This window comes from Lissotriton helveticus, chromosome 10, assembly GCF_964261635.1.
Source record: "Lissotriton helveticus chromosome 10, aLisHel1.1, whole genome shotgun sequence".
Taxonomy (NCBI): domain Eukaryota; kingdom Metazoa; phylum Chordata; class Amphibia; order Caudata; family Salamandridae; genus Lissotriton; species Lissotriton helveticus.
In genome coordinates, this window is record NC_136071.1 from 443,823,884 (window position 1) to 443,847,360 (window position 23,477).

The following is a 23,477-nucleotide window of genomic DNA, read 5'->3' on the forward strand; positions in this document are numbered from 1 at the left end:
GTCCCTTATGTGCCAGAGCCATGGGATTTTCTTTATGGTGCAAATGGGTAAAAACTCAGACAGTTCAGCCCTAAAGACCGACAGCTCTGGAGTCACCCACATCATCCGCCAAAAAGTTAGGGGTCTCAGGGCAAATTCTTTATCAAGCGACCGCATTCTGAGGTCCATGCGAAGGGGAATTAGGGGGGTGCTGTGGGGTAAGCCTAATAACTGGTGCACTAAGTTATTCTCCGCCTTTGTCAGATTGCCAGTGGGACAATGCCCCCAGAGCTCCACCGGATTAAGTGTAGCACCCCTCGCTTGGGCTTTATAGATTTCCACCACCGGGGCGGCTGGTTTGAAAACTGAAGATCTATGCAACTTCATTATGCCACCCACTGTCTGTGTTAATCTAAGCCTTGCTTTGTCCAACTGTGGACCCCATTCGAAATGCTCTGCCAAGGTAACTCCCAGGTAATCAAATACCTTAACTCTTTCTAGGGGAATACCATGTAGGGAAGGATTTGACCGGGTTGAGTGGAAAGGGTTGAAGACCATGTATTTCGTTTTGGCTAGGTTGATTCTCCAGCCCTCTTGCCTTGCAAAAAATTTCAAAACCGTCTAAAATGCGCTGAATGCCCATAGGCGATTTTGAGAGTAGCAGAGTATCGCCTGCGAACATCAGCGCAGGGACCTTCCCTGAGGCTAACTTTGGAGCATCATTGTCCTTAATTAATGTAAGATGGTTGATTAAATCATTGATAAAAAGACAAAATAAAGTAGGGGCTAAAACACATTCCTGGCGTACCCCCTTTTGGACAGGGAAAAGGGAAGTGAGTTCCCCGTGCCTTCCACAGCGCACCTGTGCAAAATTGTCAAGGTGTAGCCTCTTAATGGCATTTAGGAGGTATGGGGCAATCCCTAGGTCACTCAACAACCTCCAGAGTTTTTCTCTGGGTACAAGGTCATAGAACGACTTCAGATCAACAAATATTAGATAGAGGCTGCCACCTCAATACTGACCGTTTTCCAAAAGAGTAGTTGTAATCTAAATATCTGGTCAACGGATTACATTTTTGATCTGAAGCCGGCTTGGTAAGGACTTAATACTTGCTCTTCTTCGAGCAAACCCTGGAGGCGGTCCAGGAGCACCCGGCCAAAGAGTTTTTGAGATATGTCGATTAAACTAATCGGCCTATAGTTGGAGGGAGTGAGGGGGCAACCTTTTTTTAATATGGGGACAATCTCAGCCCCACGCCAAGTATCGGGGGGGGGGGGGGGGTTCGAACCCTTCAGTACTGCATTAAATAAAGCACACAAGTACGGAACCTATATTATGGGTTCTTTGCGGAAAAGATCCCCCGGCAGTTTGTCTAAACCTGGGACTTTATTACAGTGTAGCTTGTTAATGGCGTTCCTCATTTCCGAGCTGGTAATCTCCATTTCCCCCTCTAGTTGGGACTCGGGTGCCGTGCTGATGGTGATAATGTTAACAGTGCCACTGTCCCTGTGGGAGTATAGTGACCCAAAGTGGGTCTCCCAGGCTTCAGCGGCTACATTGGGCTCAATAGCCGATCTCCCTTCCCTGTCACCCGTGCTCACTATTGCCCAAAAGGTTTTCAAATCTTTATCATCCAGGGCTATCCTGAGAATTTCCCACCTTTCTTGTTCCCAGTTCTTCTTCCCCAGCTGGATGGACCTTTCGTATCTAGCCCTGGCAAGTTTAATTAGCGGCCTTTTTAAAGTTGCATGCAGAGATTTGGGTGTATGACCATCCGCTGTTGCGGAGACAGGGAGGTTCTTTTTTTTTTTATAACATAGTTTATTGGGTCTCAATATATTACATAAAAAAAGTAAACAACCCAGCGTTCTAAGATGCCCGTCTCCTCGTGCCCTCTTTCCATTGTCCTCAGCAGTTTCATAACCTAGAATGCCAGATTTTTTATTTTAACAAACCATGCACCACCTTCCTCCCCCTCTCAGTCAATTTAGAGCTATAGTTTCGAATTTCAATGTTACATTCTGTATTGGTGAGCCACTTAGTTCAAGGACAGCACCATGGGGTACTGAGCCCAGGCCTCCCATTGCTTGGGATGTTGTTGGAAAGCTTCAGGCAAAATAGCTTGGCCGTCTGGAGGTTCTCTTGAAAAGGTAGCCCGATTGGAGGACAAATATTCAGGCTCAAGAGATTTGGGTTACACACCCACACCGAGGCTATCAAAATGGCATGGGTCTTGTCTGTCTTAATTTCAGAACTCGAGGCAGGAGAGATAATGGCTGTAATGCATAAAAGAGATCTGTATCCCACTGCAGATGGAATTAATCTTGCAGTGACTATCCTGAAGGAAATTTGTGCACGCAAAAGATTTGATACTGTGTCCTCAACAGTGGCGAACAGATCTAGCCACGCAGACTACTTTTCAATGATACCTAGTGCCATCTATGGATGGATATGTCTTTTGTGGTGCACAAGCTGACACCTGCTCATCTTGTCTGCTGCTGTGTTCAGGGACCTTGCCAAGTAGTTGGCCACAAAAAAGCTCTGCTACTGGTCCAGCCATCTCCAAATGTGCAAGGCTTCTTGACATTTTGCAGTACCATACAGAGGTCATGCTGTCTATGAGGACCTGCACCAGACCAGTTAGTCTGCAGAAAGGCTTTCAGTGCCAGCTGGAATGCACTAAACTCTAAAATGTGGATATGAAGCAGGCACTCACCTGGAAACCAGATTAGAGTCCCCAGCAGTGGCGCATCTGTAGCGGAGGTAAGTCTGGATTGGGGAAGGAGAGTGAGCTGCCAAAGGTCTGGTTGGTGTTTTTCTCAGAAGATCCTGAACAGGCTCCTGAGAAACCTGGATGAATTGGAGTAACTTTATTAGAACTCGGCCTGCTGAAGTTACACTGAAGGGCCTGGCCTGCACACGCAATCTGACAAGGAGGAAGCATGAGCCTAGGAGCCTAAGAAGTCTCAGAACCACCCTCACAGGGCCCCAGTACTGGGCAGGAAAAAGGAGCATCATATCCTGAATGACTAAGACTCATTGTGGGGGTGGAAAGGCCTTGAATTCCACTGTATCCAAAATAACAACTATGAAAGGAAGTTTCTGCATAACGCCCAGAGGCTCACATGAGGAAAACCCCAAGGAGTTCAAGAGTGTGGCCATTGTCCTAAGGTTGTCTGCCACTAACTACAGTGAACCGACATTAAGCATATTCAGTTATCCAGGACTGGGAATACATGCATCCCAGACATCCCAAAATGGACAGCCTTCATTGCCATCACTTGTGTGAACAATCAAAGGGTGCAGGAAAGACTGAAGGGCAGCACAGCAAATTGCTTGCATTAAGAGTTCATCGTGAACCGCAGGTAGTGAATGTGGGACTGCCAGATGGGAATATGAAAATGGGCATCTTGCAAGTCCAAGGACACCATCCAGTCTCTAGGATCCAGAGTAGAGAGGTGATCTGCACTAGACTGAGCATTTAGAACTTGTCATTTCTCAGAAATGTGGTCAATGAACAGAGGCCCAGTATAGGCCTGAGGCTGTTGTCTCCAAGTTCGAAGAAATGGAGAGGGTATTCCCCCCATGTCTCTCTCTGAATCCAGTACTCGTTCAATGGCACCCTTGGCCAGCGTGCGGTTGACTTATTGAATTAAGATTAAAGAATGGTCTTTGTTATGATGTCAGTGTATTTACATATGTTCCACATTGTAGTTCTATAAGAGATAGTAAGGTGAAGGGAATTCAGAGAGGGTGAGTTGTGCTGGCATCTTGGGGAGGACTGACACAAAGATGTGTGTCCTATACAGCTTTACCTGTGAGGTACATCTATTGGAGTATCGGTGTATCTTCCCATTGCATCATTTTGGGTATGACTTGTACTTATGGCTAGGGGAGGAAGACACAACCAGCGTGGTCCTGCTGGTCGACCACTTCAACTGCGAGATTTCATGGAAATGCGGCTTTCTGACAAGTATATATAATAAGTCTATGTTATTGACATGAAGTAAGAGAGTACTTGTGTATTTGTTGTAAAGTGCTTCTACTCTCCGTTGGGACCCCTGCTCAAGTGCTTTCTTGTGGCAGAAGAGGTAGAAGATTGTGCCTTTCCAGATTCCAAGTGTTGCCAGCAGCATAGAGCGGAGCGCAGGAAGGTTGCGGTGTACTCTGGGAGGAGAATCACTGAAATGCAGCGTCACGTCACCCAGGAAGTTTGCAGTGCATTCTGGGAGGAGGACTGAACCGCAGCGTCACATTGCATGATGCAATTTAGTGTTGACATCCTTTCAGCTGTGGTAGACATTGCGTCTGAGCAGCGCTGTCGACAGTGATTGGTGCACCTTACAAATTACACACTGATCATGTTCATCTGCCTCATTTTAGAAGACTTGTGCAGGTATGTACAGTGACCTGCACACCTAAGGTACTTCATTAGCCCATCTGTTCATTTAGCCTCACATTATTGGAAGTTCAGCCACAGGTGATTTTGTAGAAGCTGGTGCAGGGGGTATTTGAACACCTAAGGTTCTTTATTAGTTCATTCATTCGGTTACCATAGCATTGTTTATTTTGATACTGGTTTAACTTTCATCCCAGCTCTTAGGTGTAATGAAAAGAAATATGGCTGCCCATAGTAATTTTATCACTCAACCATTTTTTTTTAATCTCAACCGGGGCCTCCAGTAATACTGTGGGAGGACAGGGTGGAAATGTTTGTAAATCATATCACATTGCATAGTCAAACGTTTTCACCACCAAGAAAGAAGGCGTTATTATTGAGTGCATTGGGTAATGAAGGACAAAGTGTTTAAATATTTGTCTGCAGCCTTGGGTCCCAAAGGCCAGCCCACTGCTGATGTATATGAAGAGGCAATTAAACGTCTGGAAACTAAGTTTACAAAATAACTATTTAGTCATGGTACGGGATAAGTTTTATACACAGCCTCAGGCAAAACATGAGTCAATTGATGAATTTGTGGAGAGGCTCTAAGAACTTTTTATCATATGTCACTTTGGAGCTATGAATGTTGAGTTAATCCGTGACCAACTTATTGTTCAATGTAAAGACAAAATATTTCAGGTGAGGCTGTGGGCCTCAAGGATCCGTCACTTAAAAATGTGAAAGAAATGGCTAAAGTTACTGAGGAGTCACAAAGGAGTATGAAAGAGATTAATGAAAAAAAGGGTGAGGTTTCTATTGTGAGAGATGACCACCAAAATGGAGAAGGGGATGTTGATGCTGTAAAAAAAAAAAAAAAAAGGAATGAGGTAACAATGTCCTTTTGTTAAAAGCAAAATGCACACGGTGTGGCAGTACATATCATTCCTCGGATTCAAAACAGTGTTTTGCTATCAGTAAGAAACGCAGGAGATGGAGGCACAAAGGTCATTATGCCCGCACGTGTAAATACAGGGGGCAAGGAAAATAAATCAAGGGTAGGCATTGTAGAAGAAGTGAATGATGACTGTACGGCAAAAGAGAACGTGTGCATTGCTCAGGTGATAAGAGGAGAATGTCAAGACCTGTGGCTATGTTTTCTGTGGGTGAAAGCGAGGTAGAACTGTTGATTGATTCAGGATCAATGTATACAATAATACTAGAGAAATTGTTCAGTGCGGAGTGGAATAATGTAGAATTGCTTCCCAGAGACATCAATCCAGGAGAGTATCAGGGTGAACCCATTGATATTATAGGATACAAATAAGGTAGCATACAATATGGAACACGATGCACAAGTGGTAAAGTGTATGTTTCAGTGGAGGGTGGATGCATCAGGTCAATCCCAACATAGTAATTAATCCCAGAGCAGCTCATCAGAAAATGGTTGTCGAGGATACACAGCTGAGTGATGTGCTGGATGGGGCGGAGAAGTGGAGAAGTGTGGCTCAAATGGTTAGAGCGGCAGACCTTGATGCAGAGCTCAGGCCCGGGACCAGGGTTCGATTCCTGCCTCGGCGGGTCTCGGGCTCATAAATTCCTCTGACCTGATATTCTCGCCTCAGCGCCTATTCTAATCATGGGCCCCACGCTGCAACTCAGGGCAATAGCTTGCTTAATCTCCACAACGGCCCCCAACAGCGCTGGGGATGCCTGGTTTCACCATGGGGGTGTCCAGGAGTGGACACTTCACAAGGAAAGCCAGGAAGGGTTCCTCAGCGGTATGCGTACAAGCGCCGGGAGACCCTTGTTGGGTAGCTGTGCGCTAAACAAGTACAAAAACATTTACATTTAAAGTTCCTCGGATGTTTGAAGGGATACATGCATAAAATCTTACTTAAGGATAACGCTTAACCTGTGCAGCATAAACTCAGGAGAGTGCCACTTCCAGTGAGGGATGGTGTAAAAGCATTGTTGCATGACATGCTTAAGGAGGGAATTAAAGAACCAGTGGAAGTTCACCATGGGTTTCTCAAGTTGTCATCACCCCAAAAATCCAATGGCCGTTTGTGTGGATCGCAGATCACTCAAGCAGGGAATTGTGATAGATACCTTCCCCTCCCAAATATCAACAAATTATTATCCATGGTAAAGGATAGTAAGTACTTCTTAAAAATGGATCTGAAGGGTGCTTAGCATCAGATCAGATTGCTTGATGACTCCCAAACCCTTAGAGCTTTTATTGCAACGGAGGGTACATTTCAATTCACTTGCATGCTGTTCGGCTTAGCATCAGCCGCAAGTGTCTTACAACGTATGATGACTAAGGTTTTTAAGGGTGTGGAAAAGGTAGTCTATTTTCTAGACTACATTTAGAAATGGGGACACATATAACATCACTTTAAGGAATGTGTTGAGGAAGTTTGGTTTAACTCTGAATAAAGAAAAAAATCACTTTTTTTGACGGAACAGATAGAATACTCATGGTACAGCATATCCAACAGCAGGGTCAAACCCAAGCGATCTCTGTTGGATGCAATAAGAAGGGCACCTGCACCCACCGGGAAAAATCAAAAGCGGTCGTTTTTAGGACTCGGAGCACTATGCTAAATTTATAGATAATTTTGCTGAAAAGACAGAGAATTTGAGAAGACTGCTGCACAAAGGGGAGAAGTTTGATTGGGAAAAGGAACAGTTGTGTTTTGACAACATCAAAACTGCAATTTGCAATGCAGGGATTTTGGCTTCGTCTGACAATAAATTAAAATGTATACTCACCGTGGATGCTAGTGCTATAGGATTGACGGTAGTAGTGTCTCAGTTGCATGGAGAAAGGAAACCACTGGTGCATTTGTCTCATGCAACCTCACTCAGGCAGAAAGGAACTACTCAGTTATAGAGCAAGGCGCCCTAGCTGCTGCTTGGGGTGCTGAGTATTTTCGGAGATTGTCTTTCATCATGCGTACTGATCATGAACCTCTAATTAAGATCTAGTCATCTGGTTGAGCAGGTAAGGGATCAGCTATGTTAGCCAGGTTACCAGCTCGTCTGCAGGAGTATTCTTACACAGTGGAATTTGTGCAGCGTTTGAGAAATGTGCAGGCAGATTTCAGTCATAAAGTGTGGTTGCCTATGTGCAAGATGCAATAATCAGTGGCTTAGGGGCTTTCACTATGACTCAATGCGAGAAGGAAAAGGAGTTGGATGAAGTTCTAAAATAGGTCTGCATTTTGATTCAACGTGAAGCAGCAAGAGAGTACGTTATCTCCGTCGGTGAGCCTGTACTTTAAAATCTTGGATGAATTGTTGGTGTGTGGTTTGAATGTCATTAATAGGGGGGATAGATTTATCCCTCCGTTAGATTTGAGATGAAAGTTATCGGACTTGGCAAATGAGGGTCACATGGGACAAGGTTAGACTAGTATGAGACTTAAAGAACAAGTTACTTACCTTCGGTAACGATATATCTGTAAGAAACATTAGTAAGAGATAGATTCATTACCTTAGAATTACCCCCAGGCGTCAGATTGGATCCAGAATATTTTCGTCAGCAGGTGGCGTCATGCGGTTCGGAGTCCATTGTTGGCATCGTAGTCGGCGAGATAACTTCGGGGCAGCTACTTAGACGCCGCCCTTGTGCGCGGACGTCGGTTCTGTACATGACTTTCCGCGCCAGGAAACGCAGAGCCATGAAAGATACTGACCACTGGTGCATTGAAACTAGACCTTCAAAAGAAGAGTTTCCCAGAAAACCAGAAAGGACTGGGTTATAATAAACAAAGCAAAAGGGGGGTTCCTTTCTGTGTTATTCAATTAACTATTAAAAATGTAGACACAGCAGATAATCACAAACCACTTTTGACAAGACATGTAAAAAGTTTTTATAATCAAATGACTCTATAAATTCCTCTTTGTACTCATATTTATTAGTAGGAAAACATTTAATTGAAAATTGTACAATACACAGTTGGGCACAATCTCTATTTAGTGTTTTGAACCTGCACATTTCATTACATGATAAGGTGATTGGTATTCACATACAAGTGTTGCACAAATTTTACAAAAAAACATCATGGTTATTACAATATTAAACAAATATCACACTTTTTTTAAAAGAAATAAAAATCACATGAAGTCCTTATGTCGACGCGTTTTGGTGCTTGAACTTTAAGTTGTGTAAACACCTTCCTCAGGACTGAACTTGATATTAAAAACAAGATGTGTTCTTTTTTATTTTTTATTAAGTCATGTATTTGCCGTTCTCTCCCGGACCTTTTGTTTAACTTTCAAAGCGGCGATATGGAGTCCTCTCGTCCATCACGCCGCTGGACGAGAGGACTCCATATCGCCGAATCTACAAGCACCAAGGTCCATTTAGCTGCACTATCGAACAGGGCAAGACAGGAGCAGAGGGAAGAAAGTAATACCCCCACATCCCTACGCTTTCAAGATTGAATATAAAGAGGGAGCCTGACAAGTTGAAGCCTTATTTGGAATCACGCCTGTAACGTATAATGGCAACATAAGGACTCCCAATGGTGCACAGGATACCCACGCTAGAAAATTACGAATACTGAATTGAGCGTGAAGGTTGTAAATATATGATTACATCTCCAATGGTGAAGTAGAGTTATAAGAAATAGACCCATAAGGAGGACTTTGAAAGTTAAACAAAAAGTCCGGGAGAGAACGGCAAATACATGACTTAATAAACAAGCATTAGAAATGCAATCGGGCTCGGATTTATTTGAGTTTGAGCTAATGGCATTGTAAATGCCAATGTCTTTTTGCCATGTGTTATGGAGTGTGTGCATGTGGTGTGTAGTGGAAGTATGTTGGTTGAATTGTAATTTTACCAATGGTGGCATGCTGTGCTTTATATGAATATGTTTAAAAGTAAAGTGTACCATACTGCGATTGCTTGGTGGAAAAGTGCACTGCCGGCTGGAGGTGTGTGTGCCTGGTGGAAGGGTGCACTGACGGCTGGTGGTTGTGTGCTTGGTAAAAGCGTGCACAGATGGATGATGGTTGTTGGTGTTTGTGCATGGTGAAAGCATTCATTGACGGCTGGGGGTGTGTTGTTGTGTGTGTTGTTTTCTGTGTGCTGGCGAGTGTGTGCTGGTGAGTCTGTGGGGGTGAGCCTGGGGAGTGAGTGTGGTGGTGAGTGTGTTGTGTTGAGTGGTGACAAGTGTGTGGTGTTGAGAGACTGAGGTGTGTGGTTTGTGTGTGCGTTATGTGTCTGTGGTGTATGTGTGTGTGGTGTTTTCTGCACACTCACACACTGCCCCGTAACATTCACACACTGCTCACCTGCACACTCCCAATGTCACCCTGCATAGTCACACACTGTTTACCCTGCACACTCATTCTGCACACTCACACAATGTGCACCCTGACACACTGTCTCTGCAGTCACTCTGCACTCACTGTCACTCTGCACTCACTGTCACTCTGCACTCACTGTCACTCTGCACTCACTGTCACTCTGCACTCACTGTCACTCTGCACTCACTGTCACTCTGCACTCACTGTCACTCTGCACTCACTGTCACTCTGCACTCACTGTCACTCTGCACTCACTGTCACTCTGCACTCACTGTCACTCTGCACTCACTGTCACTCTGCACTCACTGTCACTCTGCACTCACTGTCACTCTGCACTCACTGTCACTCTGCACTCACTGTCACTCTGCACTCACTGTCACTCTGCACTCACTGTCACTCTGCACTCACTGTCACTCTGCACTCACTGTCACTCTGCACTCACTGTCACTCTGCACTCACTGTCACTCTGCACTCACTGTCACTCTGCACTCACTGTCACTCTGCACTCACTGTCACTCTGCACTCACTGTCACTCTGCACTCACTGTCACTCTGCACTCACTGTCACTCTGCACTCACTGTCACTCTGCACTCACTGTCACTCTGCACTCACTGTCACTCTGCACTCACTGTCACTCTGCACTCACTGTCACTCTGCACTCACTGTCACTCTGCACTCACTGTCACTCTGCACTCACTGTCACTCTGCACTCACTGTCACTCTGCACTCACTGTCACTCTGCACTCACTGTCACTCTGCACTCACTGTCACTCTGCACCCCCACTCTGCACCCCCACTCTGCACCCCCACTCGCCACTCTGCACCCCCACTCTGCACCCCCACTCTGCACCCCCACTCTGCACCCCCACTCTGCACCCCCACTCTGCACCCCCACTCTGCACCCCCACTCTGCACCCCCACTCTGCACCCCCACTCTGCACCCCCACTCTGCACTCTGCACCGCCACTCTGCACCGCCACTCTGCGCCGCCACTCTGCGCCGCCACGCTGCGCCGCCACTCTGCACTCTGCGCCGCCACGCTGCGCCGCCACTCTGCACTCTGCGCCGCCACGCTGCGCCGCCACTCTGCACTCTGCGCCGCCACGCTGCGCCGCCACTCTGCACTCTGCGCCGCCACGCTGCGCCGCCACTCTGCACTCTGCGCCGCCACGCTGCGCCGCCACTCTGCACTCTGCGCCGCCACGCTGCGCCGCCACTCTGCGCCGCCACTCTGCGCCCCCACTCTGCGCCCCCACTCTGCGCCCCCACTCTGCACCGCCACTCTGCACCGCCACTCTGCACCGCCACTCTGCACCGCCACTCTGCACCGCCACTCTGCACCGCCACTTTGCACCGCCACTCTGCACCGCCACTCTGCACCGCCACTCTGCACCGCCACTCTGCACTCTGCACCGCCACTCTGCACCGCCACTCTGCACCGCCACTCTGCACCGCCACTCTGCACCGCCACTCTGCACTCTGCGCCGCCACGCTGCGCCGCCACTCTGCACTCTGCGCCGCCACGCTGCGCCGCCACTCTGCGCCGCCACGCTGCGCCGCCACTCTGCGCCGCCACTCTGCGCCCCCACTCTGCGCCCCCACTCTGCGCCCCCACTCTGCACCGCCACTCTGCACCGCCACTCTGCACCGCCACTCTGCACCGCCACTTTGCACCGCCACTCTGCACCGCCACTTTGCACCGCCACTCTGCACCGCCACTCTGCACCGCCACTTTGCACCGCCACTCTGCATCGCCACTCTGCACCGCCACTCTGCACTCTGCACCGCCACTCTGCACCGCCACTCTGCACCGCCACTCTGCACCGCCACTCTGCACTCTGCACCGCCACTCTGCACCGCCACTCTGCACCCCCACTCTGCACCCCCACTCTGCACCCCCACTCTGCACCCCCACTCTGCACCCCCACTCTGCACCCCCACTCTGCACCGCCACTCTGCACCGCCACTCTGCACCGCCACTCTCCACTCTGCACCGCCACTCTCCACTCTGCACCGCCACTCTGCACCGCCACTCTGCACCGCCACTCTGCACCGCCACTCTGCACCGCCACTCTGCACCGCCACTCTGCACCGCCACTCTGCACTCTGCACCGCCACTCTGCACCGCCACTCTGCACTCTGCACCGCCACTCTGCACCGCCACTCTGCACTCTGCACCGCCACTCTGCACCGCCACTCTGCACCGCCACTCTGCACTCTGCACCGCCACTCTGCACCGCCACTCTGCACTCTGCACCGCCACTCTGCACCGCCACTCTGCACCGCCACTCTGCACCGCCACTTTGCACTCTGCACCGCCACTTTGCACTCTGCACCGCCACTCTGCACTCTGCACCGCCACTCTGCACCGCCACTCTGCACCGCCACTCTGCACCGCCACTCTGCACCGCCACTCTGCACCGCCACTCTGCACCGCCACTCTGCACCGCCACTCTGCACCGCCACTCTGCACCGCCACTCTGCACCGCCACTCTGCACCGCCACTCTGCACCGCCACTCTGCACCGCCACTCTGCACCGCCACTCTGCACTCCCACTCTGCACCCCCACTCTGCACCCCCACTCTGCATCGGGTATTACTAGTAGCGGAGAGGAGAGAGTGCAACCAGCGATGGCAAGAAAATAGGAGGGGCGGGGGGAGAGTAGAAAAGAAGGGAGGAGGTGAGACGAACTAAGAAAGGAATGAATTGCACACTTAGGATGGCGAGTCTCTTTATACAAGCTGCAGCCAAAGTGCAAAAAAAGGTATGTCAAGGATTTACAACGAAGTGCAACATTAAAACACACACAATGTGTTCACAGCCTGTGTTTTTTGCAAAGTTCGGTCTTGGCCTCAATTACGAAACCAAAAAAAACAAATATAGCTTGGAGTTGCAGTTCGGTTTACCTTACCTGAACTTTGAAATAAGAGTTGCGTGTGGAAGCCCAGTCAGAACTGGAACAGTTTAGATCAGCAAGGGGTGTGTTCCATCATGGTGAGGATCCGAGTTTGTGATCCGGATGAGTGAGGCTGATGAAGCCCTTTCCCGGCCTGGCAAGCAGCAGCTGCTCGCTGAGCGCTGCTGAATGGTGAACGCGCCCGGCCATCTGGATTCACTTACGGAGGCACCCTGACAGCTCCTAATTATAATTAATGTACTTCTTTGCGCGAGCACGAACGAAAAATGCCCAAGATGGCGGAACAAAACTACATTTACCCTATCACTTCAAGCCTATTAAAACGACAACACAACGAAGACGAATCACTGGCCAGATGACAGAACACGCTAAGGAATGTGTGGAATTTGTCTCGCCAAAGCCCTAGGAGATACTTTTTTTTCTCTTCTTTAACATTAGGATCTCGAAACTCCTCCCACTTTCAGTGGGGAGGAGTCCGAGCCCTAAAAATAAAAAAAAGAAGACATCTTGTTTTTTATATCAAGTTCAGTCCTGAGGAAGGTGTTTACACAACTTAAAGTTCAAGCACCGAAACGCGTCGACATGAGGACTTCATGTGATTTTTATTTCTTTAAAAAAAAAATTGTGATATTTGTTTAATATTGTAATAACCTTGATGTTTTTTTGTAAAATGTGTGCAACACATGTATGTGAATACCAATCACCTTATCATGTAATGAAATGTGAAGGTTCAAAACACTAAATAGAGATTGTGCCCAACTGTGTATTGTACAATTTTAATTAAATGTTTTCCTACTAATAAATATGAGTACAAAGAGGAATTTATAGTCATTTGATTATACATTTTTTTTACATGTCTTGTCAAAACTTGTTTGTGATTACCTGCAAAGTGTCTAAATTTTTAATAGTTAATTGAATAACACAGAAAGGAACCCCCCTTTTGCTTTGAGCATTGAAACTAGAGCCCTGAAAGGAATGACTTTAACCCTAGAAATAAGTTCGCAGAATGGGGAGGATGGGTGGGGCAGTAAGGAATCTATCACTAACTAATGTTTATTTCAGATATATCGTTACAGAAGGTAAGTAACGTATTCATCTGAAAGAAAAACGTAGTGATAGATTCCTTACCTTGAAGTCCCGGAGAACAGAACGGCCAAAGAAGCCGTCTCTCTGGACTTGGCTGTCCAGGCAATAATGCTTAGTAAAAGTGTGCAACAAGGCCCACATAGCTGCTTGACAGATGTCTGGTAAGGGGACATCACGTCCCAATGCCGCAGTGACAGCCGTCGCCCTGGTGGAATGGGCGCGTAGCCCCACCGGAGGCTCCTTTTTAGCCAGAGAATAACAGATTTTAATACACAAGACGCCCCATCTGGAGATGCTTGTGTACGGCCCGACCTTTCTTGGCGCCAAGGTAGCAAACTAAGAGCTGGTCATCCACCCGGAATTGTTGTGTGCGATTCAGGTAAAATGAGAGCGCGAATTTTGGGTCCAGACGGTGGAGCCTATCTTCCTCTCTGAAAGGACGCGGAGACGGAAAGAAGGTGGGCAAGGGGATAGTTTGCCCGATGCGAAAGGGAGTGACAACCTTTGGCAAGAAGGAAGGACGAGTGCGAAGCACAACCTTGTCCAGATGAACCAACAGAAAAGGAGACTCACAGGAAAGAGCCTGGAGCTCAATCACGCGCCTGGCGGAGGTGATGGCAAACAGGAAATCAGTCTTCAAAGTCAATAAACGAAGAGGACAGTTGTGAAGCGGCTCAAAGGGAGCGCACATCAAATAGGTAAGAACCAGATTCAAGTCCCACTACGGCATTACAAACGGACTAGGTGGGAAAAGGTGAGTAATGCCTTTGAGAAATCTATTTACCATGGGGGACTTGAAAAGAGGGCTGAACAGGGAGCCTGAGAAAGGCAGAAATCACAGAAAGATAGCCCTTAATAGTGCCCAGAGCAGAACCCTGCTGGGCCAGAGAAAGAAGGAACAAAAGGACTTCGGAAAGAGGGGCAGAAAGGGGATCCACAGCCTTTGCTGGCACAATGCCATAAATCTGTCCCACCTGCAGGCATATGCCAATTTAGTGGAGGGATGCCTGACTGTCAGAATGATATCACAGACTTCAGGAGGCAAGTCAAAAGGAATCAACTGTCGCTGCTCAATCTCAATGCATGTAGGTGGAGGCTGGACCGGTTCGTGAGGAGGACCGTCCCCTGCTGCTACAACAGAAGATCTTCCAGAAGAGGCAGTCAGATCGGGGGATCCATGCTCATACTGAGTAGCTCGGTATACCAAACTCTTTGAGCCCAATCTGGGGCCACAAGAATGACTTGGGCCCAGTTGCGCCTGATATTCTTCAGCACTCTGGGTAGAAGTGGTATAGGTGGAACGGTGTACAACAGACCGCAGCTTCACTCGTGATAAAAAGCGTTGCCGAGCGAGTGCCGCCTTGGAAATTCCAATGCGCAGAAGTGATGACATTGTGCGTTCTCTTCAGGGGCGAACAGATCTAACCAAGGCTCTCCCTACTGTCGAAAGAGACCTTGCGCCACCTCCGAGTGAATACGCCACTCGTGATCCATCATGCACCTGCGGCTGAGTTCATCCACCTTGGCGTTCAAAGAACCTGCCAAGTGTTGCACCGTCAAGGAAACGCCTTGACGTTCCAGCCATGTCCAGAGACGAAGAGCCTCCTGACATAGGGTCCACAACCCCACTCCTTCTTGTTTGTTGCACTACCGCATGGCGTTGGTGTTGTCTGTGAACACCTGCACTGCTCTCTCTTTGACAGAGGGAAGGAATGCTTTCAGTGCAAGTAGGATTGCCCGGAGCTCCAGAAGGTTGATATGGAGCCTGGACTCCGCCAGAGAGCAGAGGACTCTGATCTCGCCTCTCCCATGTGGCCGCCCCATCCTAGGAGGGACTCATCCGTCACCACTTTGTGCTCCGGTTGGGGAAGGGAGAGAGATCTGCCGCTGACCCAACGTTGGTTCGTGAGCCACCACTGCAACAGTTGAGCAGTTCCCTCCGAGATCTGGACGTACTCGGACAGGTCCCCTTGATGCTGCGCCCACTGGAACTTCAGGTCCCACTGAGGAGCCCGCATATGCCATCTGCCATGATTGGTCAGCAGGATGCAGCAGGCCATGAGGCCCAGCAGCCTCAAGGTCATCCTGATCGAAACCCAGGACAAGTGCCGAAAAATCGGAATCATAGCCCGAGTGTCCAGAACTGCTCTGATGAAAAGGAGCTTCTGAGAGGGAATCAGGTGCGACTTCGGCACGTTGATGGAGAACCCCAGCAAATGTAGGAGGTCTGCCGCAGTCTGGAGGTGGAAGACAACTGCCTGGGGCGAGCCCGCCTTCCACAGCCAGTCGTCGAGATAGGGGAAGACTGAAACCCCTGATCTGCACAGATGAGCTGCTACCACCGCCATCAACTTCATGAACACCCGAGGGGCGATGGGAAGGCCAAAAGGGAGCACGTTATACTGAAAATGCTCGTGGCCTACCGTGAACCGCAGGTAACACCGATGGGCCGGCAGGACGGGGATATGAAAATAAGCGTCCTACAAGTTCAACGCTACCAACCAGTCTTGCGGGTCTAGGGCAGACAAGACCTGAGCAAGTGTGAGCATCTTGAACTTCTCCTTCCAGAGGAAGAGATTGACATTTTGAAGGTCTAAGATAGGACGCAGGCCCTTGTCTTTCTTTGGAACCAGGAAGTAGTGGGAGTAACAACCACGACCTACTTCTGGCGTCGGAACACGCTCAATGGCCCCCTTGGCCAAGAGGGCCGTAACTTCCTGCTGAAGAAGTGTCAAGTGATCCCCCGACATGCGGTGAGACTGAGGTGGCATGGCTGGAGGGGTAGTCTCGAAGGGGAGGGAGTAGCCCTTTCGGACTATCTGCAGAACACACCTGTCGGAAGTGATGGTGCAGCAGTGGAGGAGGTGATGCCGAATCCTGCCACCCACTGGTGTTTGGTGGGCCTGAAACACCAGACTAGGAAGGTATCGAGGCAGTGGCGGCAGGGGAGGTGGTGGACTGACCCGCCCGCTGGTCCCGTGACACACCTCGGTGGGTCCCCGTCCGCAGCTGCGCTGAGCCTGTTGCTGCGCAGGCCTGTGGCTCTGAAACAAACGTGTTTGGGTGCCCCTTCCTTGGCCACGAAAAAAGCGAAAAGCAGAAGCGGAAGGAGTGCGTGTGGCCAAAAGGCCTAAGGACTTGGCCGTAACTCGAGAGTCCTTACAACGCTCTAACGCACTGTCTGCCTTGTCATCAAAAAGGCGAGTGCCATCAAAGAGCATGTCCATCAAAGTGTTCTGGACATCCCCGGAAAATCCAGTTGTCCTCAGCCAGACGTGACGGCGTAGCGCCACTGTAGTGGAAATGGCCCTGCCCAGCGAGTAGGCGTTGTCAAGGCCACAACTAATTGTGAACTTGGATGCCTCTCTCCCCTCAGTAATAGCTTGGGAGAGCACCGTCCGGGCCTCCTCCGGACACTGAAGCAGCACCTGCGTAACCGTGTCCCACACAGAATGGGAATAACGGCCCAAGAGGCATGCAGTGTTCACAGACCGCAGCCCTGAACTGGCAGAAGTAAACAATTTCTTTCCAAACTGTTCCAGTTTCTTGGATTCCCTATCCGGAGGTGTGGAAAGGAATGCGCTTGGGGACGCAGAGGCTTGGACAACCAAGCACTCAGGGGTTTGGGTGTTGGGAGAGGAAAATGGGGTCACCCAGGGCCGGGCGATGGCGTCGGGCCATGTTCCTATCCACAAGAGCCCCTGTGTTTGGCCTGGACCAGGTGCCCAAAAGAACGTCTGAAAATGCGTCATTAAAGGGCAGCAGCGGCTCCGTAGAGGAAGACGCTGGCCGGAGTACTTCTGTCAGGAGGTTAGCCCTGACGGCACCATAGGGAGCTCGAGGTGGAGTGCCTCGGCTGCTCTATGCAACACCACAGAATATGTGCCATCCTCCTCCGTAGCCACGGTAGAAGGAGACAATGAGCCAGGTTCTGGAGGAAAATCCATGTCACCTGCATCCCCAAATCCTCTTCCCAGTCCGGTTCTAACTCGCACTGGGCTGTGAGAGGGTCCTCGGACCCCTCCCCTACCTGCCGGGCAGGCGGAAAAGAGGGAGGCGGATGGTACAGGCATCGGTATAGGTGTCTATCGACACCAGTCCGGCACAGTCTCCACATCGGGTGGAAACCGGGGACGACGTCGGCCAACACCGGCGGCGGTGCCGTAGACGTCTATTTTGGTGGAGGTCGTACGAGGCCACCCGACATCGGCTGTGATCCATGCTTGGATCCAAGGAGTTCTTGCGGCACCGAGACCGGAGTAGTCGACTATGTCGGGGCTGGTGCCGGAGAAGAGCGAGGACCCCCAGTCGGACCCGCGGGGCCCAAAGGCGTGCCAGTGGGGCCCGATGGGCCAAAAAGACGGACCATGGCTGACAGGAAGCCCTGTAGCCGGGCCAGAGTCGCCGACAGGTCCGGGAAGGGCAGGTAGGCCGTCGGCAACAGCACAGGCTCTGCCGGAACTACAGGGGTGGCACCACCCGCACCCTCAGCCAAGGAGTCGTGGTCTCGCCCCAGGCAGTAGAGATACTCAAGCCGTGCAAGACTTAAAACCAGGCATCCCTATACACCAGGAGTCAAAGACTCAAAACAGAGACAAAAGTCCCAAAAATAACTCAGTCAAAAAGTGACTGGTTGTACCACTCTCTCCGGATCTGCGCTTGCTGGTGCAGAAAAAGAAAGAACTGACATCAGCGCTCGTGGGCATGTCTAAGTAGCTCCAGCGACTTCATCTCGGCGCCAACGACTTACGCGAAGCTGCATGACGATGCCTACCGACGCGCAGGGGTACTGCTGACTAACACTTTCCAGATCCAGTCTGATGCCTCGGGGTAATTCTAACGTAAGGAATTCATCACTAATGTGTTTCTTTCAGATAATCAGGGTTGCCTGGGGCTGATCTGTGTCGCCTGGCGACAGGTTGACTGACCAGAGGCACTAAGTCACTTGTGCCCAAGTGACCATGGGAGTTTCCATCGGAACATTGTTGAATGGTAAAAGACGCTCTGAAAAGGACAGCCCTGGTGGGAGTATTTCAGTCAGCAAATTGGCGTTGGTGAGCAGTTGTAAAGCTAGGACTTCCGACACTGCATGCTACTACCACTTCTACTACAAAGGATGTCCTTTCTTCCATTGAATCAGGAGCAGAGTCCAGCTCCATATCAGGGTAACAGTCTAGATTATTGGCATTCTGTTAATTCATGTAAACTACTTCATCAGTGTAATAAGGGGAGAGCAGAAGGATGCCTGCCTGCTTGTCATTATTAGTACCATGGGGGACATTTTGTAGGCCCTGAACCACGTCATAATCTGAACCAAAAAAATCCTAGAGCCTTTGGTAATGCTGACCTTGTGGAGGCAGTGGATTCGGATGATCACTGATTTGCCTCACAGTCTGACATAGGGCTGGCAAAGGTATGCTAAACATATGCAAACCACAATCAAACGATAACCTAAGAACTAGGTTTTCTATTAGGTGTAATTTTAAGAACAATAAGTTAGTTAGACTTGATAACCACACTAGTGTCCGATCCCTTTATGCGCTCCTCTCCAGAAATCAGAAACCATTTCAGAACACCACACTCTATGCTCGCCCCCAAGTGCCAGATGCCTTCCGAAATGAACCGCCTGCTGCATGGGTCGCACCCCCAGACCTAAATGTGGTCCCTTTTCGACATTTAGCATCCACAGCTTTCTGGTAAACCTAGCTCCCATCCTCATAAGTGTCAATCCAATTCCCTGCGTCTTCAGGCACGGGAGGATGGGGGGACGACTCATCTTGCTGGATCCTTAGTTTGGCTGGTAACAGCAGAGCATAGGATAAAGTATGCCCCCTGCTCATCAAATTGTTAACATCTGCTGTGCAAGAGAGGTTCTGGTACCACCCATGGCCAAAAGAACAAGTACGTCTTGAAGAACTTTGACTGTATGTACCAGTATAAGGTTTTCAATAGTACCGAGAGCAACGCTTGAATGTTCTGGGCAATTACTCATTCAGTGTCAATCAAACAAGAAATCAAGGTGCTTTTGTCAAGAATTTGAAGAGCAGGCACACTAAGAAAGCTATACTTTACCTGAAAGGTATCAGTCATCTGCACCTCTTGCTGAGTGTGTGTGGACATGTTGATTGCTGGGCATGGTAATCTGCTGGCTTGTCCCTGGAAACACAAGACCATACTGATAAGCAAATATCAGTGTGAGAGACCGTGTCAGAACGTGGAAAAAACTGATCTGAGTGTGGTTTCTTGGGTTGCTGTGATGGCAAAGAAAACATTTGATTAACTGTACAGTTCTTCACTAGGAGTTATCAGAATGAAATGCTTGTAGTAAATATTAAACTGATCTCTTAAATATAAGAGGTAGGAATACGAGTAATATTGAAGCTCAGCATAGTCCTACAGTAAGGTAATGCCTATTTTTATATATAAGGCCCAGGTTTTTCTACTGATTCTGCCTGTTTCTCGACTCAGAGTGCACTGAGGCCTGCTAACCAGACCTCAGTACCAGTGTCCTGACCCTAACGTGTATGTCGAATTCCCTGAACCCAATAGGAGATGACAAACTTACCTGTAAGGCCCTAGTAAATGGTATACTGGTGCCCAGGGCATGTAGGTTAGGGGGTACACCGGGCCTTCCAGCACTGAATCTGCCACCCTGGAGGACCCCCAAAGTAAAACAAGTCTGCCACTGAAGACTGGTAGAGCAGCCGTGCACTGCTAGCCCTACTTTGCCATTGAAAGCAATGGCAAAGTGCCACTTCCCCTGAACATGTGTGTAAATCACCCCTCTGGCAGCCCTACTGCGTGCTAAAGGCAGAGTGCAACATAAGACACAGGCGGGACAGGTATTTAAAATGTCCTGACAGTAAAACATGCAAAACTATAGTTTTGAACTGTGGGAAGGCTTAGTCACCTAATTAGCGAATTACAGGTTACACGTGGAGCCCATCAGCTGTGCTAACCCGTGAATAGTGCAACTAAAGTGGGCACTTCAAGGTATCAAACAAAGCATTACATTAAGCACGACTTGTATCCCAAGTTGAAATGAATGCAACTTGTTGCAGTGTGCAGCTTTAGCAAAGCTGCCACATTGTTCCCTTTAAACATTTGGAGTCTTCCCAGGTACACATGGAGCCTGCTCCAAAAGTCAGCTTCCTTCCCTCCTGGAAAGACTTACAAAGGACTCTCAGGAAGGGGAACAATGATGGATTGCAGGGCAGGGAGGTGTCACCTCCCTCCTGCAGGATGCCACTTGGGTGATAGCCCCAAAAGGCAGGTTTTAAGGGTGAAGGGACTTTTAAAGGGCAGATGCGTAACACCAAGGGAAGGGCTGCCCCATTGTTTTTTTCTTTTATAAATCCTTTTATTAACAGTCGTTGACATTAACATATACTACGAAGGATTTAGCATGTATGCTGACAGAGGAGACAAACAGCGATCATCAATAAAACATTACTGTTCAATGGAAGCTATGGGGTAGAGGCAACATCAAAGTCAATACCACAGGGTGGGCTACAGGCTGCACCATAGTTGAGGAAGACAGGTTGTGAAGGGAAGCAGTGAGGGAACCTAGTTGCTAAACCGGTTTCGCCATGGGTGGGTAGCCCTGAGGTAGCCACACCCCGGGGGGTGGCCTAGTGAGTTCTGAATTCCAGAGGAAGGAATCTCGCCGTCTTGGGATTGGGCAGCATGGTGCATCCTGGGATAGCCACACTTCATAGAAAGTGGTCACCAGATGGGAGAGAACCTAGTAGTCCATTGGCTACTAACCGCATTCTACTCAGAGGGCATTTTCTGGGCATAAAGGGGGCACCCTCACACCCAGACCTTGACAGACTTGCAAGAAGGAACGAAGAAGGATTGCCCTGCTGCACCGAAGAGACCAGGAGAGAGAGACTGCACCATCAAGACTGCACCTGCTGCTTCTGGTGGCCAGCGAAGAGGAGGACTGGTCCTGCAGTGTGCTGCTCAAGGAGAAGCTGTACCTAGAGCCCTGCCTAGTCAATAGAACTCCAGGGGGCAGCTGACTGGCCTACTGTTTGCAGCACAGGGACTCAACAGCTGAAGAAGCCTGTTGGGACAAATTGGTAGCTTAAACTCTTTAAGCCACTGCCACAGTGCAGTACCAAGGACTAAGACCAGAAACACAAAGTAGCACCCGAGCTCGCTAAACTCAGAAGTGCTGTTAGAGAGTTTTTGGGACGCTCAAAAAGCGAATGATCGACCCAGGAAGGATTGGCTTGTGACCACAGAGGGAAAGTGCTTCTTTTAGACATGTTCAGCCCCACTTTTTGCCCACTGGTACTGATGCTTTTGATTGGAAGTGCACTGGGTCCCTGCTAACTAGACCTCCGTGCCAGTGCTCATTCCCTAACTACACACATTAATTGTGACCCAACTGACAAGAACATTAGCACCCTCGTAAGACCCTGGTAAATTATACCCCTTTTAAACAGGGCTTGGGTTCTAAAAGAGGGCCCCTTGGACTGCAGCATGTATTTTGCCGCCCAAAGGGACCCGCACACAAACTACCTGTAGACTGCCATTGCAGAATGCATAAAATGGTGCAAGCCATTTTGAAAACACGACATTGTTCACTCCATGTGCAATGGCCATGAACACTGCATGCACTATATGTAAGTCACGTCTACATCAGGCCTTTAGAGCCCTAAGGCAGGGAGCATTATATTTCATGTGAGGGCACATCTTCATTAGCTGGTATGCTGCTGTGATGCCCAGTCCGACGTCCGCGAGGACGCTACTAATTAGGCACGTAATCTCCATAAAATACCTATTTAAACAGTAACAGGACCACGAGGAATCACCGTTTCCACGCTGGATAAGGACAGATGGCGTTTTACTGAAAGCCGCTCCCGAGCCGTGCGTTATTCATTCATTAAGGTAAGTGCGTAAGCGTTAGTTATCCCAGCGATCGCTTATGAATATATAACTCAGCGCATTTTTATTGCTCTGTAAGAGCGCCCTGCTTTGTCCCACTGACATTAAATTTGATTACAAGAACAGTGAAACGATCGTATATCACCGCTGAGGCTGGTTCCCTGCCCCTGAAACTTTACCCTTCACAGTAATTTAGGTGAACCCTCACTATTTTTTTAGACCATCTGTCTTGCGCCATAGATGCCGAGACTAAAAACTAGTTCTATGAAGTACTCAACCGATTGGGCATAACTATCATGGTACCCATTTAGGTATCCACCAATCCTTATAGGTCCCATCCTCGGTATAGTTGTGTATTTCCTATGACTGCGACTCTAAGCACACTGAACTCTCAAGTATCTCCTGGCTGCACCGGGTGGCGGCATTCCGCAGTAGACACATAGTAATTTCTGTTAATTCACATTTCCTTTATATAAGGAATAGAAAGTAGTAGGCTACAGTTATATGCCTGCTCTGTGGAGCAGTAATTACCATCATACTCCATCTAGAACCCATAAATAGTTGTCTGCATATTCACAGCAAGTTGTATAATAACTATGCCAGGCATTCCAATTAAGTCTCATTGCTCTTTCCACTTACAGGACACAATATCCGAGTCGCAGGCTCAATATTATCCTGACTACAGTCTGCCATCTACGCAGGATTCAGTCTTTGAATTTTAACTCAATTGGATTGTCTATCCATCCATCATTAAGGTAAAGATTGTGAATTACTAGACCCTATTATGATATACTTACAATATGAACCTTATAATAAATTATACCCATTTTTAATCCCTAGATCGAATGATTCCTTTTTTTATCTTTCGAACTCATCAAATAAAAGGATCCAGTCA

The 23,477-nt window shown here is 48.8% G+C and overlaps 1 protein-coding gene across 1 annotated transcript in view; it reads right to left on the minus strand.

The window, feature by feature from the left end:
* CRAMP1 (cramped chromatin regulator 1) overlaps nucleotides 1-23,477 on the minus strand; it is a 1,037,800-nt gene that overhangs the window by 211,950 nt on the left and 802,373 nt on the right. The window contains exon 17 of the mRNA XM_078662937.1: nucleotides 19,760-19,843. Coding sequence (XP_078519063.1) covers nucleotides 19,760-19,843 — 84 coding nt within the window. The remainder of the gene's footprint in view (nucleotides 1-19,759; nucleotides 19,844-23,477) is intronic.